Source organism: Engraulis encrasicolus, chromosome 7 (assembly GCF_034702125.1).
Source record: "Engraulis encrasicolus isolate BLACKSEA-1 chromosome 7, IST_EnEncr_1.0, whole genome shotgun sequence".
NCBI classification, from domain to species: domain Eukaryota; kingdom Metazoa; phylum Chordata; class Actinopteri; order Clupeiformes; family Engraulidae; genus Engraulis; species Engraulis encrasicolus.
The window spans coordinates 31,482,107-31,502,696 of record NC_085863.1 but is presented as its reverse complement, the minus strand read 5'-3'; the positions used below and the strand labels follow the sequence as shown (position 1 = coordinate 31,502,696).

Here is a 20,590-nt window from a genome sequence, read left to right as displayed (position 1 = left end):
GTTCAGGTCCTAGTGTGCGTGTGTGTGCGTGTGCTTAAGCAAAGTTTTCACGTTCCCCTGTCATGTCCCCTGTCAGCTCCAGTCCCTGTTGACTCCTCCTCACTACCTGGATGGCTTTGAGGTGCTGTACCGCTCCCTACTTCCCGCCAGCTCTGACTGGGCAGCCAAGAAGGTGGCCCTTGCCTCCCCCAGCCTGCAGCAACTACAGGCACAGGTTAGTGAACTACTTGTAACCTACTATAATATGCACCACAGTATATTTACGGTAGTATTGCATGGCTTATTTAGCATTTTATTTGTTCATTTGTTTTTATTTATTGTTGATGTATTTATCATTTATACAGTACAAACATTGAATGGCTTCAGTATGATTTTAATGATACAATGTACTGTTGATTCGATTGGTTAGTTGGTTGGTTGTTTGGTTGGTTGGCTGGTTGATTGATTGATTGATTAATTGACTGATTGATTGATTGATCGGTTGATTGATTGATTGATTAATTGACTGATTGATTGATTGATTGGTTCACAGATTGGGCCTCTGAAGAGGGGCTACAAGTATGAGTTTAAGGTGCGACCGTACGGCAGCGGCCTCTATGGCAGAGAGAGCAACACCAGGCATCTGCGCGTGCCAGAGATAGGTATGTGTCAATACACCCACAACACCATATCACACCACTGACATCTACATGTAGGCCATAACATGATGATGCCTGGGTACCAGAGTAATACCAGATACACCTGCACCAAAAATACTGAATCAGACCAAGATATCGCAAAACACGCCCACTCAATGCAAAAGCGTGTGCTCAAGTTGGGTCTCCTAAGGGGGCGTTGTCCCCTACTTCTTCTCTTTTTGAGGTGTTTACGCAAGACGTGCGCTATCGCCATCTACAGCGCTAAGGGGACTTCATTGATTCTCAACCTCAGGGCTCCTAACGGAAGGTCTCCTAACGGAAGGTCTCCTAAAGGGGCGTTCACCCGACATAATACCGGAAAAGAAACAAAATGATGCTTCTTGTTAGATCCACTTTCTTTGCCTGCACTGTCGTAGGATGAAAATCATATTTCCTTTCACATATAAAAATCATCTTTCCTTTCACTATAATAAACTAATGCAGACACAAAGTGCAGCACGCACTGCCACATCCTGTACATCAAGATGCTGTGCAATTCTTCTCTGTTTCTTAATTTATTGATTGACGGTGGCAATCCTATACACCACTGCGCATTGTCCACATTTCTCATCCTGTATGTGAGCCATACAGTAGCTCTCAGATCAGGGCCAGTAGGATTAAGCCTTATCCAAGACTAAAGCATTTCTCAGACTTTCCTTTGGAGACCAGCATTAAAAAATCCCTCTAGGTCTAAAACTAGGCTCCAGTGGTGTGTAAGAAATTGTAAATGTATGTTATTGCGCAGGAAGATTTGTGGTTAACGCTGCTCATCAAATATGCATGCAATAGGCTGCACTACTGCTCTACAACTCTCAAGGCCAGTAGGATTAAGGCTGATCTTAGAGGAAAACATTTCTCAGGCTCCTCTTTGGACATTACCTTTTAACATTCCCGTAGTCTACGACTAGTCTTAACCAGTGTACCAGAAATTGGTCCTATGTGTATTACCCATTCCCTCATTTCCTGTTGGATGGCCAGGCTGCGTAGCAGAATAGGGTACAGTAGGCTAGTAGGTTTCAGAAAAGTTATGGTTTATTTCCATTGGGCTATGGTATCTGTGGAATCATAGGTAATAATGTAGAATAGCAGTGAATTAATACTTTAGAAACTATAATTTATGAAGTAAATATAAACAAAGCATTTACAAATGTTTGTAAATGAGTCAGGACCAACCTACGGCTGCACACCAGAGTGGGAATCGGTTCCTACATCCCTTCTATATTTTGAATGTGTGTTTGCCTGCCTGCCATCTCTTCTGCTCTCTGGAGGACACATTTCTAGGAGTGTTGCGGTTGTACTGTGTCTGCTGTGTTAATATAGTATTTCTTACTTGCATACAAACAATTGTTGTTTCTTTGTTAATTAGTTCATTATTTACAAGGTGTTTATAAAGCTTTTCAAAAGTGTTACCAAACCGCAATGTACCTGTATGGGGAATAGCCCCGCTCTCTGTCTTCATAGTTTGGTGTAATGAGATGAGGATATCTGAGGCCTAAACCAGTTCAGGTCCTAGACCAAGACTAACCAACTTTTCCTGTCTCGCTAGTCCCCAGTGCCCCACCTCAGGGGTTGTCGGTGACAATGCCAGTGGACCGCAATGACACGGTGCGTCTCAGCTGGGGACCCCCTCCTCACGACGCTCACAACGGCATCATCCAGGGATATCAGGTATAGCAATACTCACAACGCCATCAGTCAGGGATATCAGGTATACCACGAGTCAGGGAAATTAGTCTGCATGAGATGTGTCATGAAGCACTGTAAATATAGCCTCGCGAGCCATCCTACGTACTTCCGCCAAAGGATTGGCTCCACTACTGTAGTCTGGTCGTGCTTCTCTGTGGAGTGCCTGGAGCAGTAGAATTTTGATCGCAACGCGCCCCCCCCCACTCCCCCCCCCAAAAACAGCCAATAATCGAATACGCCCCCCACGTGGGGGCGAAAGGGGGAGGACGCTCGTGACAATGACGTACACATCTGCGCCAGAGCCATTGGTCTGGCTATGTTGTTGTTGAGTAACTGCCAGCGATTGGGTGAGAGGTGTCCAATAATTTCAAACCATAACTGAGTGCAAACTTCCTGCTTCCTACAATCGCTTCAGAGCAAACAAATGCCAGACCATAAATACGAAATGAAATGGTAGTATTATGGGATGGTCAGGACCAGGCTACTGTAAATAAGCTTGGTAACACTTTTTTATACACTTTGCATGGAGCATTCATGACTTTTTCATTAGACATTCATGCCAAAACTTTCAGGAACATGGAAGATGAAAGGACAGTAACTTGTCAAAATAAAAGATAAACAAAGCAGCATTGAAGGGTAGATGAAGGAGTTAGATTAAGCATTTATTTTGATAAGTTGCTGTCCTTTTGTGTTCCGTGTTAATGAAAGGTTTGCTATGAATGTCTTACGAAACAGTAATGAATCCTTCATGCAAAGTGTATAACAGAATGTGTTATGCAGCAACACACCAAGTAAAGTGTAACCATAAGCTTTTGACAGGCAGTGCTTATCAGTCTGAATCCAGTAACATCGAACATACTGTCTATATCTGTAACAATATCACACTGAAGAATGATCTACATTGTATATAACAGGTTTGTAACAACAGGTTTGTAACAACAGGTTTGTAACAACAGTGTATCACAACGGGACTGGTTGGGGGTGAGAGGCATGTGTGTTTTAAGCTGGGTTGGTAATATGTGAACTGTAATACATCGCAGTCAGTTAAATGTAAAAAAGTAAGTTGCCCTGCTGCTTTAAGTTTGTAAGTCAGTTCATCTTATGAAAGCCTTGAGTGGAGTTAAGCCTTGAGTTGAGTTAACTTACAAACTTAAGGCAACAGGGCAACTTACATTTTTACGTTAAACTGGCTTGAAATGCTTCACAGTGTGTATATAATATTGTTATGTTATGCATTTTTCCCCTGTGCCTGTGTTCCTCTTCAGGTGTGGTGTGTGCAGTCAGATGACCAACAGTTCTTCAACTGGACAGTAGACAGCGCCACTCACAGTCTGGAGATCGACATCCTGCACCCGGGGAAGCAGTACTGGGTACGAGTGGCCGCCGTCAACGGAGCCGGGATAGGGGCCAAAAGCGACCCTCACAGACTACTCATAGGTCAGTGCATTCACATTACAGCACAGCATCTTGATGTACAGGATGTGGCAATACGTACTGCACTTTCTGTCTGCCTGGTGTATTATATTATGCATATGTTACATTACATTACATTACATTACATTACATTTCACTTAGCTGACACTTTTATCCATAGCGACATACAGTTATTTACAGGGTATTGGTTATGGCCCCTGGAGCTTGTGGGCTTAGGTGCCTTGTTCAAGGGCACCTCGTCCATGGAGTGTGGTAGGGAATGGAATGGTGGGATTCAAACCTGCAACCCTCTGATCGAAAGCCCATCTCCTCTAGGGCACGGCTGTGCTATTAATTCATCACAGTTCAGTGACTTTCATAGTTCTCACACGTTAATGATAGTCAAAGGCAAGGTAAAGCCAACTTTTACAACCCATCAAACGCATTAAATGTTCTTCAAAAAAATAAAAGCAAAAAGCAAACACAAAACAGTGAAAGCATATAGTTCTCATAGGTAAGTGATCACCATTCTCATAGATCAGTCATGCTCATCCACTCCTAATAGGCCTCTGACCTCCCTAATATGCTGTGAGCTATGTATGTAATGAAGACAGCTCAGGTCATGTAACACCCCACAGGAGAGCAAAATATTTGATTTTATTATTGATTTTCAGGAGCTAGAGCAGTGTAGCAACAACATCATTAAAGCAACAAAAATGTCACTGATCTCCCTTACTAAGCTACAGTGAGGAGAATAAGTATTTGATCCCTTGCTGATTTTGTTGGTTTGCCCACTAATAAAGACATGATCAGTCTTTAATGTTAATGATAATATGTATTCTAATATGGAGAGACAGAATATCAAAAAGAAAATCCAGAAATTAACTCTAAAGAATATATAATAATTTATTTATATTTAATTGAGGGAAATAAGTATTTGATCCCCTGCCAACCATTAAGAGTTCTGATCCCGCAGATCAAATGGCACTTCCAATCAACTTGTTATCTGAATTGAACACACCTGTTAATAGTAACCTGCACAAAAGACACATTGAATCTGCAGAATCAGTCCATAGAATCAGTCAATCAATCAAACTAAACTCGCCAACATGGGACAGACCAAAAAGCTGTCAAAGGATGTCAGGGACAAGATTTTAGAACTCAACAAGGCTGAAATGGGCTCCTGGATATTAAAGAGCAAACTGTTGGTGCATTTCTTCCCAATTTTAGGACATACAAAATGATCATCAATCATCAATCTTAGGCCTGTCTCTGGTTCCATAGAAGATTTGACCATGTGGGAATTTAATAACCAGAAAAAAGGAGATAAAGCACCTTAAAACTGTATGGGAGGAGCTAGGAAATGATCTCAAGGCAGCTGGGACCTCAGTCACTAAGAAAACTATTGGAAACACTTGATACCACAGCGGATTAAAATATTGCAGTGCATGTATGGTACCCCGGCTTCAGAAGGAACCTGTTCAGGCTCACCTGAGGTTTGCCAATGAACATCAAACTGGATTGGATATGTTTGGGAGGTGCTGGAATCAGATGACCCCAAAATCGAACTGTTTGGCATTAACACAACTCAATGTGTTTGGAGGAAGAGAAATGCTGCCTATGATCCCAAGAACAACACCTTCTCCAAAATCATTATGTTTTGAGGTTGTTTGTCTGGCCAAGACACAGGACAACTTCACATCGTCAAGAAATGGATGGAAGGAGACATGTAAACGTACAATGCTGCATGCCAACCTCTTTCCCACCACCACTAGACTGAAGGTGGGTCATGGATTGGCCTCCCAATATGATAATAATCCATAACATACAGCCCAAGCAACGAAGGAGTAGCTCAAGCAGAAACATATTAAGGTCATGAAGTGGCCTAGACAGTTTCCAAACATTAACCCTATACTAATCCTGTGAAGGGAACAGAAGCTCCCATTTGGCAAGCTACAGTCATACAACTTAAGTGATTTAGAGATGATCTGCAAAGAAAAGCGGACAAAAATCCTTTCTAATATATCCACAAACATTGTCATTAACTGAAAGAAACATCTTTCTCTGTATGAGAAAACAAGGGCTTTGCCACCAAGTAATTTTGTCTTCTTTGACTAGAGGGGTCAAATACTTATTTTCCTCAATGGAATACAAATCAATTAAAATATATTCTTCAAAGTCATTTTCTGGATTTTCTTTTTGATATTCTGTCTCTCTATATTAGAATACATTTTATCATTAATATTATAGAATGGTCATGTCCTTATTAGTGGGCAAACCAGCAAAATCAGCAAGGGATCAAATACTTATTGTCCTCACTGTATTTGCCCTATTGATGCAAAGTCATGTACTACACACACAGTGTACATTTCTAACATAGGTGGCCAAAGTACAAGTAGATTTATGGTGTAGAGTACAACACTAGCACATGATATTACATAGCGATTAGACCAGTTATTCCATTGTTCCTACTTATATCTAAATACCTGAAAAGAAAAGTCCCAAACTTGTTCAAACCAACACCGAATCTGGTGCATCCCTCTATAGCAACTGCAGACCAGTTACTCAGTGAAGTTAATTGTATTGGAAGAAAAGTAAAGCAGGTTTTGTCTTTTCCTTATTCTTTCACTTTGGCCACTTCTGATTTCTGAGCCTGCCCTGAACAAACCACATGACACCCCAGCAATCTCTGACATGCAGGCTGCCTGCTGTAGGTGTTGATCTAGAAAACAACAGTTTCTCTCTCTCTCCCCCACACACACAGACACATGCTACCTGCTGCTGTACTGCTGTATTTGTGTTTCTGTTCGCTTTTCTGGTCAGTAATCTCTCACACATGCTGCCTGTGGTACTGTGCTGCAGTGCGCTTGTCTCTTTAGAGGACAATATGCGTGACAGTGGTCAGTCACACACATGCTGTCTGCCATGCTACCAACTCTACCTGCAGTGGTGTGGGCACCTCCCTCACCTGTGGGTCAAAGACGTCCAACATGTCCTTCAGTGCAACGGATACTTTTGCTTACTGTAATGCAAAAAAAGAGATTTTTTAAAAATATTTTTTTGGCTTGGCTTTCATGCATTCACTTTTCAAAAAAATGTTTTGAAATTTCATGTTTTTCACAGTTACAGTAAGCAAAAGCATCTGTTAACACTGAAGGACAGTGTCATGTTGGACATGCTTCTACTTCATCAGTTTGTGTTCATCAGTAAACCTCTCTCACACACATGTGCTGCATTGTATCTCTGTCTATCCTCCCCCTTTAGACAATAAGTGGTGTGCGTCCCCCAGTTGGGCAGTGGTGTGGGCGTATCTCTCTCACATCCAGTAGCCTATGCTTCTACTGCATCTGTGTTCCTCTGTATACGGGTCAGTGACGTTTCAGTAGTAGCACACATCAGGGTGGCGCAATGACAGCCAGTGCCACTATACTGAATGCATTGGTTTCTGTTTGTTTCTTTTTAGGGGCCTATCTAAGAAGCATATTCATTGCATATCAACCACCAATTACTAATTCATTGCAACCTGACGTCTGAGCCCAAACAAATGTCTTTGACCCATAACCAACTGTCCTGTCTCACACACATTCTCTACATCTGTATCTGCTTCCCCCCTATTTAGAGAACAAGCGGCATGCGTCCCCAGCCCAGTCAGGCAGTGGCGTGGGCAGCCTGGGGGCGGTGCTGGCGGTGCTCCAGGACCCCGTGTTCATCGGCAGCGTGGGCGTGCTGGTGTGGTGCCTGCTGATGATCGCAGCCGTGTGCCTCTACCGACGTCACAACAGGGACGCCGGCCCCGCGCACCACGGCCTACACAACAAGCGATCAGGTCAGAACCAGCTACATAGGCACACAACAGCTACAGTGTATATACCACAATATACTGGCCACCACAGAGACTCTGGCCCCGCACACTACACAAGTGCTCAGGTTTTTGTTTTTTTTACTATCAGGCCAACACACAATGCACAAAACCTTCACTTTAGAAACCCAGACATCAGCCTTCTAGACAGGGCTGGACTGGTCATCTGGCATGCCAGGCATATCTTGTTGTGCCAACAGCCCTCCTGGGGCCCATGCTGTTGTTTCTTGGTCCCCAGATAAGGGGGGGCACTGGTCCATCTTCAATGGCGGACTCAAGCAATCGGCGCGAGTCAAGCAGGATATTGTACGAAAACAGGTTAAATGTGAGGGGGCATGCGAAAAATGGCATTACCACACATTGTAAAAAATGACGATGTGTGGAAGTAATATTTTTCACAATGCAGTTTACGTGAGCCAAAAACGCCTCTGTGGCGTTTTTTATCCCAGCCAGCCCTGCTTCTAGAGTAGACTACATGAAAACACAAACAGTCCTCTACACGACATCAGGGGCTACCTCAGAGCAGAGGCAACAGCCCTCTACACCACACCAGGGGCTGATCAACCCTTCACATTACACCACCAACATCTGGCCTGCACTATATCACAACACAGATGGCTCAGATGGGCCCTCTAGATCAGTGGTTCCCAACCTTTTTCTTAAGGGACCCATGTTTTTACTATTGTAAGCTTTGGTGACCCAACCACGCGAGCGCCCTCACGAGACGGAGTCACAAGATGCCCTCTGTTTCCTGCGAAAACTAATTTTAGTTCTTTTATTCCTCAATTCGTCTTTGGTCAAATATAGAATAAATGTTTAATGTAGCACTTACAATTTGTTGCTTCTATGCATTTATTAGTTAAATGCTTTGTCTGTTATTCAACATGGGCTATATATATTTAAAATGAAACCCCTTAAAATCAAGAGGGCTCCGCGACCCCCTGTGGATCTTTGGCGACCCATGAGGTGGGTCCCGACCCATAGGTTGGGAACCAGTGCTCTAGATCACAGCTACACCGCTGGGTGTCAGAAGCCCAAGTCAGCACGTGTGTGTGTGTGTGTGTGTGTGTGTGTGTGTGTGTGTGTGTGTGTGTGTGTGTGTGTGTGTGTGTGTGCTTGGCTCTGCAGTTTAAGGAGATAGATTATACACATATATAATGTTATAAACAGCTGCAGTACTTGGCCAACAGATTAGGCTGGTAAGGGCGATGCATTATGACTCGAGCCCATATGTTCAAGAGAGTACGCCAACAACTATGGCTGCCCTAGAAGTATAATTACTCAAAGAATCATTTTACGCTGTGCAAACACTTACGTGTTATTTCAACAGACTTGAAAGAACAGTGATCAATATTAACTCTGAAAGCAGAGAAATATTACGATACATTGTATATTGTACATTATATTCACTTGTATTTGGCTATAAATATGCCATGTTGATGTCATGTATATATGTTTTTCTTCCTGATAACAGGCCTGTACCGGTTAGCCAGTGAGGATCTCATCATCAGACACAGGTAATGTATGCACACAAATGTCCCATCACATGTCAGTTATTACCAGATACTAGTACACATAATGTACATGAGCTGTAAGTCAGGGCTAAATTTGGATGACTGGTGCTATTGCTCAATTAGGATCATGTACATACAGTAGTAGTGTTTATTCAACACTGTCTCAGCTCAACTCTTCTATTTCTGACTACCGTTGACCAGGCAGCAATTTTTGACATTGAGGGCATACATGTCACGTCAACTGTTGACCAGGTCACCTTAACATACACCTTTCCTTAACCATTATCATCAGTGAAAATATGCTGTCACAAGGCACATCTCATTATTTGACCACAAGGGCATACCTTAGACGTCACAAATTTCAATCAGGTCAAAGGTAGTCAGAAATTGAGGAGTCGGGGTGATGCACTGGAGGTTTATTATGTGAAATACATTTGCGTATGCTACACACTGTACATAAGCAAAACAGCTCAGCTGTTCAATAGCTAAGTTTCCAGGGATGAGAGTCCAGTGTGTCATGCTGTGTGGTGTGGTGTCTTGTCTTCCAGGATGGCGGCACCTGACTCCCCGTGGATCTCAGGAGGCTGGAGGCCGGCACTGTGCTCCAAACCCTACCAGGACCTCTGGGCACAGGGACAGGACAGCCCCGTACTCAGCAAGAGCGGTGAGACACAGGGAGAGAGAGAGAGATTATCAAATATAAATCAGTACTACTGGTCAGTCTCCCTGAGTATTTGTGTATGATAAATTATTTAATAACAAACTGTTATGTTGAAATTGCAGTGAAAAATAGTGACAAGTGGAGATACAAGGTTTCTGTCTGACAGCAACGATAGAATATATCATTAAACTATTTTCCCTTCTATTTCCCAGCGTCTCTCCCCGTGTCCACCAAGAAGGACCCCTCTGCCCTGGAGGCGGTCGTCCCGATCGTGCCCGACAGCTGTGGTGTGTACGGCACCTTCTACGTGGACCTGACGGGCGGTAAAGGGTTAAAGACCTTCAACAGCCCCGCGCGGCGTCCCAGAATGCCCCACTTCCACTCCTCCCACTCCTCCTCCTCCTGCTCGGACCCACGTGCCGAGACCGTCATCATCACGCCGCAGCCGTCGCCGAGGAACAGCGGTGGCAAGATGGCGGCCGCCCAGCAGGCCCGGGAGCAGGCTCTGTTGCCGTGGAAACGACCCCTCCCTGCCCAGCCGCACATGGGAGTACTCAAGGAGTCCTGGGAGAGGAACAGCAAACGAGGTGAGTGTGTATGGCCCTAACTTTACAGAGGCTGTGTGTGTGTGTGTGTGTGTGTGTTTGTGCGTGTGTGTGTGTGTGTGTGTGTTTGTGCATGTGTGTGTGTGTGTGTGTGTGTGTGTGGGGTGTGTGTGTGTGTGTGTGTGTGTGTGTGTGTGTGTGTGTGTGTGTGTGTGTGTGTGTGTGTGTGTGTGTGTGTGTGTGTGTGTGTGTAAGACTATCATGCTGTAATAATAATAATAATAATAATAATAATAATAAATTAAGTATCATTATTGTTATTAATAATTATAATTTAGTACTTGTTAGTACTATTAGTACTATTTATGGTAATAATAGTAATAATAATAATAATAATAATAATAATAATAATAATAATAATAATTATTATTATTATTATTATTATTATTATTATTATTATTATTATTATTACTATTTTCATATTTCTCCAGAGCTGCAGGCGGTGAAGAGTGCTCCTCTCAGCAACACCAGCGTCAACAAGCAGAGACTCAGCCACCAGACCCTAGGTATCACCATATCGTATGACATCACTTTACATATCACATTACACTATTACATTACATTACATCACATACTACAGCATCACTAGCGTCAACAAGTAGAGGCTCAGCCACCAATCACCAGGTAACACATCATCATATGACAACACATCACATATTATAACAATATTGCAACTATACAGTACAGTTGACCAGTTGAAAGTGCTTCCAAATACACATCTCACATTCACTGCTATGTAATATCGTGTGCTTCAGGGCTTTGAACTGGTTCAAGGAACGAAAACGAAAACACAAGAATGTTCTTTGTTAATGGGCATCCATGGCCGCTTCAAAAACAGATATGCACAAACTCGCAATGTCCATCATAGCGCTCCCAGTGACTCAAGTCAGCGCGGAGCGCGCATTTTCATATTTGAGGTTTATGCTTTCTCCACTTAGGTCGTCCCTGAATGACAGAATTCTGTAGGATATTCTTTTCATCTGCTCGAGAAAACAGTTTGGAATGTAGGCTGACCCATTTGCACTTCCATCTTTCTTGGTTAATTAACGTCAGATATTTATATGGGGAGTAATCAGCTGTCACGAACGAATTTCACCGTTCCGGGAACGATATTTTTTTGTTCTAACCGGTTCGGGAATGTCAATTTATTGGTGGAACTCATAACCGGAAACGTTATAATTCTGTTTCTGTTCGGAACGAACCGATTGGAAAAAAACATTGGTTCAAAGCCCTGGTTGTATTTACACCATACATTTACTTCTACTTTTACTTTGGCCACAAACAAAAGACATCCAGGCAGCAACTTATAATGTGAATGGTTTTGTTGACGTCAACGTGTTTTGTTCACGTATACAGTATAATGACTGTCATGTGTGATGTATGTACCTCTATCCAGCACTGCCTCCCCCTGCCGCTCTCCCAGACTGTGTGCAGTCAGCGCGTGCCCACCACCTCCCACTGCACTACTCAGCCTCTCTGCACCTGGTGGACGCTGGGCCCCCCCACTCACCGGCCCCCCCTCCTGGCCGTCCTGGACACGCCAACCATGACACACACAGCCTCAGCTCAGAGGAGGAAGGGTGAGTCACACACCGGAAAAACACACACACACACACACACACACACACACACACACACACACACACACACACACACACACACACACACACACACACACACACACACACACACAATGTCACACACACACAATGTCACACACACACACAATGTCACACACACACAATGCCACAATGTGGCAAAACACACACACACACACACACACACACACACACACACACACACACACACACACACACACACACACACACACACAATGCACATACGCACGCACGTGATGCATGCACACGCACGCACGCACACACACACACACACACACACACACACACGCTCACACACACACACACACACACACACACACACACACACACACACACATGCTCTCTTCCCCCCTGTAGTCCATTGTTCAAGACTTCCTCCTGCCAGGGACTTTTCTTCAGCTCATCGACCCGGTGTTTATGTTTTTATTCTTTACTTTAGTGTGTGTGTGTGTGTGTGTGTGTGTGTGTGTGTGTGTGTGTGTGTGTGTGTGTGTGTCTGTGTGTCTGTGTGTCTGTGTGTGCATGCATGTCGGCTTCACACACGCCTGCGGCCTGTGCATCTGCACATGTGTGTGTGGGTGCACGTGCGTGTGTGTGTGCGTGTGCGTGTGCGTGTGGCGCGTCCGTATGTGTGAATGTATTGCATTTGCACTTACCTCCTATGGATTCACCACTTTTTTTAAGCGTGAGCCTTTTTTCAAACCAAGGCCAGCATGATGTGTGTTTACAGTATATTGTACTCAGGACTGGACGGGCCATCTGGCATAGCAGGCATTTTTCGGTCGGCCCGCACCCTTGTGTGCCCCTATTTTCCGAAATGTAAAAAAAAAAATCATATGTTTTATTTGATAATATATTTTCTGCGCCGTTAATTTTGAGGGGCCCCTTTAAGCCAAACGTGCCCTGGCCCTATTTCTCCCCCAGTCCAGCCCTGATGGGTGGCACTGACACTGTGTCAAAACAATAGTGATTTCGCTATCTCAACACAGCAGCGATTATTCGACAAAACACCAATTAGTATTACATTATTCTACAATTAGTTTGACATTATTCTACATCAGTGCACTTACAGATCATTAACACTCAGCCTGTTTGGCTCTTATTTGTTTGAGGAGTAAACTGTGAACCATTTTCTGCTGATGTAGAGAGAGCAGGGGGCTACACATTCACGGGGGTCAGTGTGTGTGTGTGTGTGTGTGTGTGTGTGTGTGTGTGTGTGTGTGTGTGTGTGTGTGTGTGTGTGTGTGTGTGTGTCTGTGGGTGTGTGTGTGTGTGTGTAACTGTGCATGTGTGCGTGTGTGTCTGTGTGTCTGTGTCTGTGTGTCCGTGTGTGTGTCTGTGTGTCTGTGTGTCTGTGTGTGTCTGCAGGGGTCAGCGTGTGTGTGGAACTTAGACAATGCCCAGGAAAGAGACAATTACCGAGACACGACGAGACCTTAACTACCTCATTCCTCGGCAGTGAACGCCACTCCGGGAAATGCTGTGTGTGTGTGTGTGTGTGTGTTTGTGTGTGTGTGTGTGTGTGTGTGTGTGTGTGTGTGTGTGTGTGTGTGTGTGTGTGTGTGTGTGTGTGTGTTAGTGTGTATCTATTTTGCAGGATGCAGCCATAACAACCAGAGTAAACACTTGAATAGCGCAGCAGAGTGTGTGTAGAGTGTGAGCATTAATGATGTGTCTCTTGTTGAAGCCATAACAATGTGTTTTATAGCAAAACAAACTGAAGGCAGAGCACTTACACTGTAAAGGTATGTTGATTGCTTAGACTGCAGCAATGTAGAATGCCAGACTACACACTTACATTTAGCTAAGGGGACACTAGCACAACAGCTTGCCTGCCACCAAAATAGATGATCTCTCTGTGGACTATTGAATTTAAATTGCGTGTGTGCCTAGGTATGTGCGGACGTGCATGCATGTATATGTGTGTGTGTGTGTGTGTGTCCATATGGGTAGGTGGGAGGAGTAGGAGTATAAAATATTTGGTGGCCATCTGTGATGTGAGATATGTGTGTGAGCAAGTGTGTGCGTGCGTGCGTGCGTGCGTGCGTGCGTGCGTGCGTGTGTGTACGTGCATGCGTGCATGCGTGTGTGTGTGTCTGCTCATGTCTGCATGTGTGTGTCCCCTCAGCTCCAGCAGGTCCACTAAGTTGACGATGGACGTGGGCTCCCTCCAATCCCTGTGCTCCGCGTCAGCTGTGAGGGGCGGGATGACCGCCAGTTGCTCCCCCCCCTCCTACGCAGGCCGCACCTACAGCCGACTCTCCACCGCCTCCTTCTGCCTCTCCGCACACCCCACGCAGTAAGCTATTACAGTATTATTACCTTACATTCTTATATTACACGCAGCTGACATTTTATCCACAGAGATTTACAGATATGACAGGGTATTGGTTACAGCTCCTGGAGCAGTGTGGGGTTAGGTGCCTTACTTAAAGGGACACTGTGTGAGATTTTTAGTTGTTTATTTCCAGAATTCATGCTGCCCATTCACTAATGTTACCTTTTTCATGAATACTTGCCACCAGCATCAAATTCTAAGTATTCATTATGACTGGAAAAATTGCACTTTTCATACATGAACAGGGGGATCTTCTCCATGGTCCGCCATTTTATATTTCCAAAAATAGCCATTTTTAGCTGCAAAAATGACTGTACTTGGACCATAGTAGAAAATATATGTTTATTACTTAGTAAACTTTCATGTAAAGATCAGATTTGGCAATAGGCAGCCCAGTTTCAATGAGCAGCATAGTTGCAGTACCTTTTTTGACCATTTCCTGCACAGTGTCCCTTTAAGGGCACTTCAGCTAGGGAGGGAGGGAGGGATTGGTAAGGATGGGGATTGAACCTTCAACCCTGTGATCTAAACGGTCCCTAATGGCTGCCCCAGTAGGCCTAACTCTAGTGTTAATTCCACCCTACACCGAAAGTCTAGTAAAAATTCACAACACACAGTAAGTGTAGTGTTGATTTAACCCCACACAATAAGTATAGTGTTAAATGAACCCTGCACACACTAATTCTAGTGTTAATTTAACCCCACACAGTATGTCTAGTGTTAATTTGACACTTGAAGTAAAGTGTTAATTTAAACCCACACAATACGTCTAGACCTTTTTAAATTCAAGACTTAATCGACCCAAAGCCACCATTGTGAATAGGTACCCGATGAGGTCATTGAAAAATCTTCCCAATAATTGGCTTCATTCAACTTTCTGCATTATATTGACATGTGTTTTATCACAAGAGAGGCTCTGGCTTGTCAACATGAGACATTTGAAGACTTATGGCCTATTTTTTGCTGGACCACTTCATAGCTTATCACCATAAGAAATTTGTTCTGGTCATCCAATCCACTTTGCCCCTTGCAAGTTTGCATATGGTCTCCCAGTTTGCTAACCCTCCATACAGAAATAATGACTTCCATTGTTCTGGTCACTTCCAGTCTGTACGCCCCTTAAAAGTCGCCACTATTCCAGCGTCTAGTATTTGCTCCTGCTAAATTATTAACATCATTTACATAATTAAAGACTGGGTTATTTTGTTGTGCAGAACCACCGCCAGCTTCACTGATGACCTGGATCTGGACGATGCCACGCTGTCATCACAGGACGTCACCCAGTACCTGGAGATCAGGCCTAAAACACACAGGCCAGGGTAATTTTACTTCTCCAAAAAAAACGCCTGTTGAATGCCTAAGCCCTTTTTTGGGAAAAATGGGTCCTCTACCTAATTAAAACCTAAATATTTCAGCCTCAGAAGCACATAAAGACAAGAAATGAGTTGCATCTAAAAGCTAGGACCCTCATGTTCCATTAGGACGTGTTCATTCAGCTCTAATATACCCACACTTTTAAAAACTCAAATCTCAAGAGCCTGAATGCAGCATATAGTGTATGTTACTCCAGGCGCCAAAGGTCAAACAACATATGCGCAGCATTAGCCTAAAATGGGTTTACATCCATAAGAGAGCAGACCCATAACACACAGGCCTGGGTAGGTTTACTTAACGTCCATGTGATGGAGTGGCTATCACTAAGGTTGTGGTTGCGCTCTGTCACACAAACAAACCTGGCAACTCTACTCACCTTTGCTAAAATCCATAAGAGATCAGGCCCAAAACACACAGGCGCAGGTTTTGTACACATAAGGATCATGTGAAAAACTGATGTTGGGGAACAGTATTTTTTAATGGCAGGGTAACTGTTAGGACAGACAGAAGGCGTTGACCGCGGGGAAAGCGGAAGATATCGGCAGAAGCAGTAATCGCTGAAAAAGCGTTTCTAGTGCCGAGGGTGTCAAAATCATTAAAAGAGAATCTTCCACCGCGTTCACCGCCCCTGGTTTATGCTTTCCAGGTAGGACTTGGCAACGTTTTTGCTCTTTCAACGCCCGATGTCTGTCCCTATGGTAACAGGTTAGAAAAGAGCACAGCACTGAATGGAGCCTGCACGCCTCCGTTGGCGCCCCTATAGTGCAGTACCACCCGGGGAAGTGGCGACTCTGTTTCCCATTACAATCTCTCTGAGAACAGGAGAACGAGAAACCCGGAACACCCTCTCGTTTCTCCACAAGCCACCTTGCTAGCTTCCAAAAACGGCTTGAAACAAAGCAACCAGAACGTTTTTTAAAACAGGACCAACGCGTAACACATTCAATAGCAATGGGGAACACAGCAATATTAATGAAATGACGTTGAGAGGCCATCTTTAACTTCTGTAAAAGAGTGTGTCCCCACCGTGTAGCCATAGTCTGAGATTTGTCCAGCCTGTTCAGGTTGTTTAATACCCCTCTCTCTCCCTCCTTAGGGTTCTGACTGAAAACCTCACGCCTCGCCCCTTCACCCCAACGCCCACCTTCGGCTACATCTGCAGTCCCTCGGAGGTGGAGGATGTGACGGGGGGTGCTGTGCCCCATCGAGGGGGCGCAGGGGCTGGGGGTGTGGGTGCTGGCGGGGGGCGGGCGCGCCTCAGGAGCACCCCCTCTTCCTGCTGCAGCGAATGGGAGGGCTCCCTATGGAACGCCTGGGGTTCCGTATCCGAGGGCAACATGGCGAGTGCCAGGACGAGTATCATTAGTTCATCAGACTGCTCCTTCATAAACGACGCGAACTTCGCACGCGTGCTAGCGCTCACCGCCGACTCTATGGCAGGAGCAAGTCTATCAGGTAACAATGTATACACACACACACACACACACACACACACACACACACACACACACACACACACACACACACACACACACACACACACACACACACACACACACACACACACACACACACTCTCCAAACTGCTCCTTTATACGTATACGCCGCTAACTTTGCACGTGTGCCAGCACTCACCACGGACTCCATAGCCTCTAAAGATGGAGAACACATGCACACGCGCGAACGAATGAATACGCGCACGCATGCACATGCACACAAATGCACGCATTCTCTCTCTCTCTCTCTCTCTCTCTCTCTCTCTCTCTCTCTCTCTCTCTCTCTCTCTCTCTCTCTCTCTCTCTCTCTCTCTCCTCTCTTGCTTTCTGCATCTCTGACAGATGCTTACATCACTTTGTTTAACATGCCCTTCCACACAAGGGAATGTTTAAGATCAATGCAGTTCAGAGGTTAGTGGTTTGTTTGTTTGCTTGGCGTGTTGATTCCTGATTTCTGCTAGACTCTGTGGCAAGCTCAATCCCACATTTCCCGTCTCTCTCTCTCTCTCTCTCTCTCTCTCTCTCTCTCTCTCTCTCTCTGTGTCTCTCTCTCTCTGTTTCTCTCTCTCTCTCTCTCTCTCTGTCTCTGTGTGTCTCTGTGTCTCTCTCTCTCTCTCTCTCTCTCTCTCTCTCTCTCTCTCTCTCTCTCTCTCTCTCTCTCTCTCTCGCTCTCTCGCTCTCTCTCTTTTGTTTATGTATTGTACTTTTGACCTTAGTATGCACTTGAGGATGGAGAGAGATCCAGATGAGAGACATTATGTGGTTTTACATGTAGAATGCTTGTGGTTTTCAATCAGTGTCTTTAAAATAGTGTTAAACACTGCATTATTTAAACTTAAATCCAGTGCAGTGGTTTGGATTGTTGTCGCCGTTTATCAGTTGGGCATTCAATCTTGTTTGATATCTTTTTAATCACTTCCTCATGGCTACCACTAGGGGTTGCCCTTACGGCACACAATGCTGTAATGCTTATTTATACTTCATGCCACTAGATGGTGATGTAGTCCAACAATTTGTAATTCCAGTACCATTAGTCAATTATTTTTTGCTGGTCCATTCTATTTTGCCTTTGTAACAAAACCTCTATCATGAAGACACTTATTTGGGGTTTCAGTCAAGTTTGGATTTTGGGGTTGTCAAATGGGGTAAAAGTGTTAATGGGCAGACAGTGGTGCCATGGCCATGGCTCACTTGAAAAAGAGGCAACTGTCTCAATGTTGACTACCCTGGAAAAAGGACAGACAAATTTAAAATAAATAACTAAAATGTAACCCCTCTGACATGTTAGTCAAGTATATGGCTGGCATTTCATTTCCTTCTGAATTGGCTCATGCTCTTATGTCTCTTTTCTCTTCTGTCCTCTATTTTCTATTCTCCTCCCCTGCATGTTTGCCTTATCTAGACTTCTCTCCTCCAGCGTCACCGCTTAACGTGATCTTCCCCCCGCCGCGGGACTGCTTTGGAGACCTAGACCCCTTACCTGTATGGGACTGGAGCACCACCTGGGTGGAGGAGATGGAACAGCAGTACCGTGCCGGGCGGCCAGGGGGCAGCACCTACTCAGCATCTGCAGCCGCCGCCGCTGCCGCCACTCTGTCCTCAGTACCAGACCACTGGGGGTACCACCGGCAGGCAGCCGGGGCAGGAGCCAGGCACCACAGCAAGATGCTGTCTCACTCCTGAGCCTATACACAGAAAAACAGTACACTACTGCAAAGTACATTTTTGGATGATGAGTGTCAAAATGTAACACTCTTGTGTGTTTGATCCTACTCTCCAGGTGTTGAATTACTTAAGTTTTATAGTAGTAGAGTATTATCAACCTACTATGGGATAGTTTGTTGATCTATGAACAACAGCAGGATTTTAGTTGGTCCTGTTGTTTTCAGGGCTTAAAGCGATACTGTACAACTTCTGGAAATACACGTAAGCCCATTTTACACCTCTCATTGAGTTAAATGATTGACTTTTACCTTTCCTCTGTTCTTTCAACCATTCTCTAGTTTCAAGCTAACAATTATATTGGAATCTTATGGGTCCAGTTAGTTGCTAGCTTGCCCCATAAGATTCAATGATATATGCTAGCTTGCAGGTAAAATTTGCACTGCCAGACTCAGGGAACGGCTGGAAGTACAGGGGAGAGGTAGAAATCCGGCATTTAACTCAGGGACAGGTGAAAAATTAGCTTATTTCTAGAAATGGTACAGCATCGCTTTCAGTTCTTCACTCTTAAGAGCAAACATGTCCATATATGAGCAACAGCAGGATTGGCTCTGTCCTGTTGTTTTGCGGTGATTGCTATATCCATAAGTTATTCAGCGCTGGGAGCAAATGTGCCCGTATAATATGATGAGAAGTACTAATGAGGCATAGTCTAACCCCTGAAGGGTCATCTCAAGCTCAGGTCAGGTTCACAATAGATGCCCCCCCCCAGCCATCCCCACCCCCCTCCACTAACCCCCACCCCCCTCCCTCTCCCAGCACCCCCCTATTCAGTACCTCAGGTCAGGTTCACAATAGGACCCCGCCGCCCCCACCCCTATCCAGCACCTCAGGGCAATACCTTTCCCCATGTGCTTTTTGTCTCTCAAATGACTTTCAAACGTTTTAAGTACCCATTCTTTAAAAACCATTTCAGATGGTGTGTAGTGTTTGGTATACCAGTATGCGTATATATTTTTAGACTGTAATGTCTTTAAGAGATTCAAAAAGCAATTCAGACTGCAGTAGCACAAAAGGTGTACAGGTGTTCTTATATTCTTGCTTTATGTTTGACTATTTCAATGTTGTTCTTTTATATTTAATGTATTGTACTCTTTTTATTTTACACTGATTCCAACACAACAATATATGTATTGTTGTTTCTATAGAGTTCTATATTCTATAGAGTTCTTTTTCAGCCACTTACGTTTTCTTATATCTTTATCTTGTAGTGGGATCAGTAATGTGCCAATGTAGAATTTCTAACTCATTTAATTTGGCCCAGTATTTGAATTATAGGATGCTGTAATACTATTATTTCTGAACAGCTGCTACCACCATGTTATCTTTAAGCCTTTGAGACTGAAGCCCTTAATAGAGGCATTACACACAAATTGTTAATGTGTTAGAGTGATGTTCTTGAAAACCGACAATGAAGTCTGCGACACCAAGCTCCCGTCTCTCTTATGGAATTTCTAGAGGTTCTTCTAGAATTTTACTGGAACACTCTACAGCTCCCATATAAAAATCTCGCAAAGACATTATGACATCATAATAAGAACTCAAAATTTTGGCAAAATTCTAATCACATATTTGTGATGATACTCCTCAAAGGGTCAAATATTCTGACGTTGGGCGTTCATCAAG

General features: G+C 44.2%; 1 protein-coding gene across 1 annotated transcript in view; it reads left to right on the top strand.

Moving 5' to 3' along the window:
- The window catches only part of robo4 (roundabout, axon guidance receptor, homolog 4 (Drosophila)), a 34,973-nt gene extending 16,026 nt beyond the window's left edge, over nucleotides 1–18,947 (top strand). Inside the window, exons 9-22 of the mRNA XM_063203268.1 lie at nucleotides 77–214; nucleotides 533–641; nucleotides 2,224–2,345; nucleotides 3,629–3,800; nucleotides 7,396–7,602; nucleotides 9,110–9,152; nucleotides 9,698–9,813; nucleotides 10,023–10,397; nucleotides 10,847–10,921; nucleotides 11,812–11,995; nucleotides 14,163–14,333; nucleotides 15,587–15,691; nucleotides 16,843–17,201; nucleotides 18,645–18,947. Coding sequence (XP_063059338.1) covers nucleotides 77–214; nucleotides 533–641; nucleotides 2,224–2,345; nucleotides 3,629–3,800; nucleotides 7,396–7,602; nucleotides 9,110–9,152; nucleotides 9,698–9,813; nucleotides 10,023–10,397; nucleotides 10,847–10,921; nucleotides 11,812–11,995; nucleotides 14,163–14,333; nucleotides 15,587–15,691; nucleotides 16,843–17,201; nucleotides 18,645–18,925 — 2,457 coding nt within the window. The 3' untranslated portion in view covers nucleotides 18,926–18,947. The remainder of the gene's footprint in view (nucleotides 1–76; nucleotides 215–532; nucleotides 642–2,223; nucleotides 2,346–3,628; nucleotides 3,801–7,395; nucleotides 7,603–9,109; nucleotides 9,153–9,697; nucleotides 9,814–10,022; nucleotides 10,398–10,846; nucleotides 10,922–11,811; nucleotides 11,996–14,162; nucleotides 14,334–15,586; nucleotides 15,692–16,842; nucleotides 17,202–18,644) is intronic.
- Nucleotides 18,948–20,590: the final 1,643 nt, after the last annotated feature.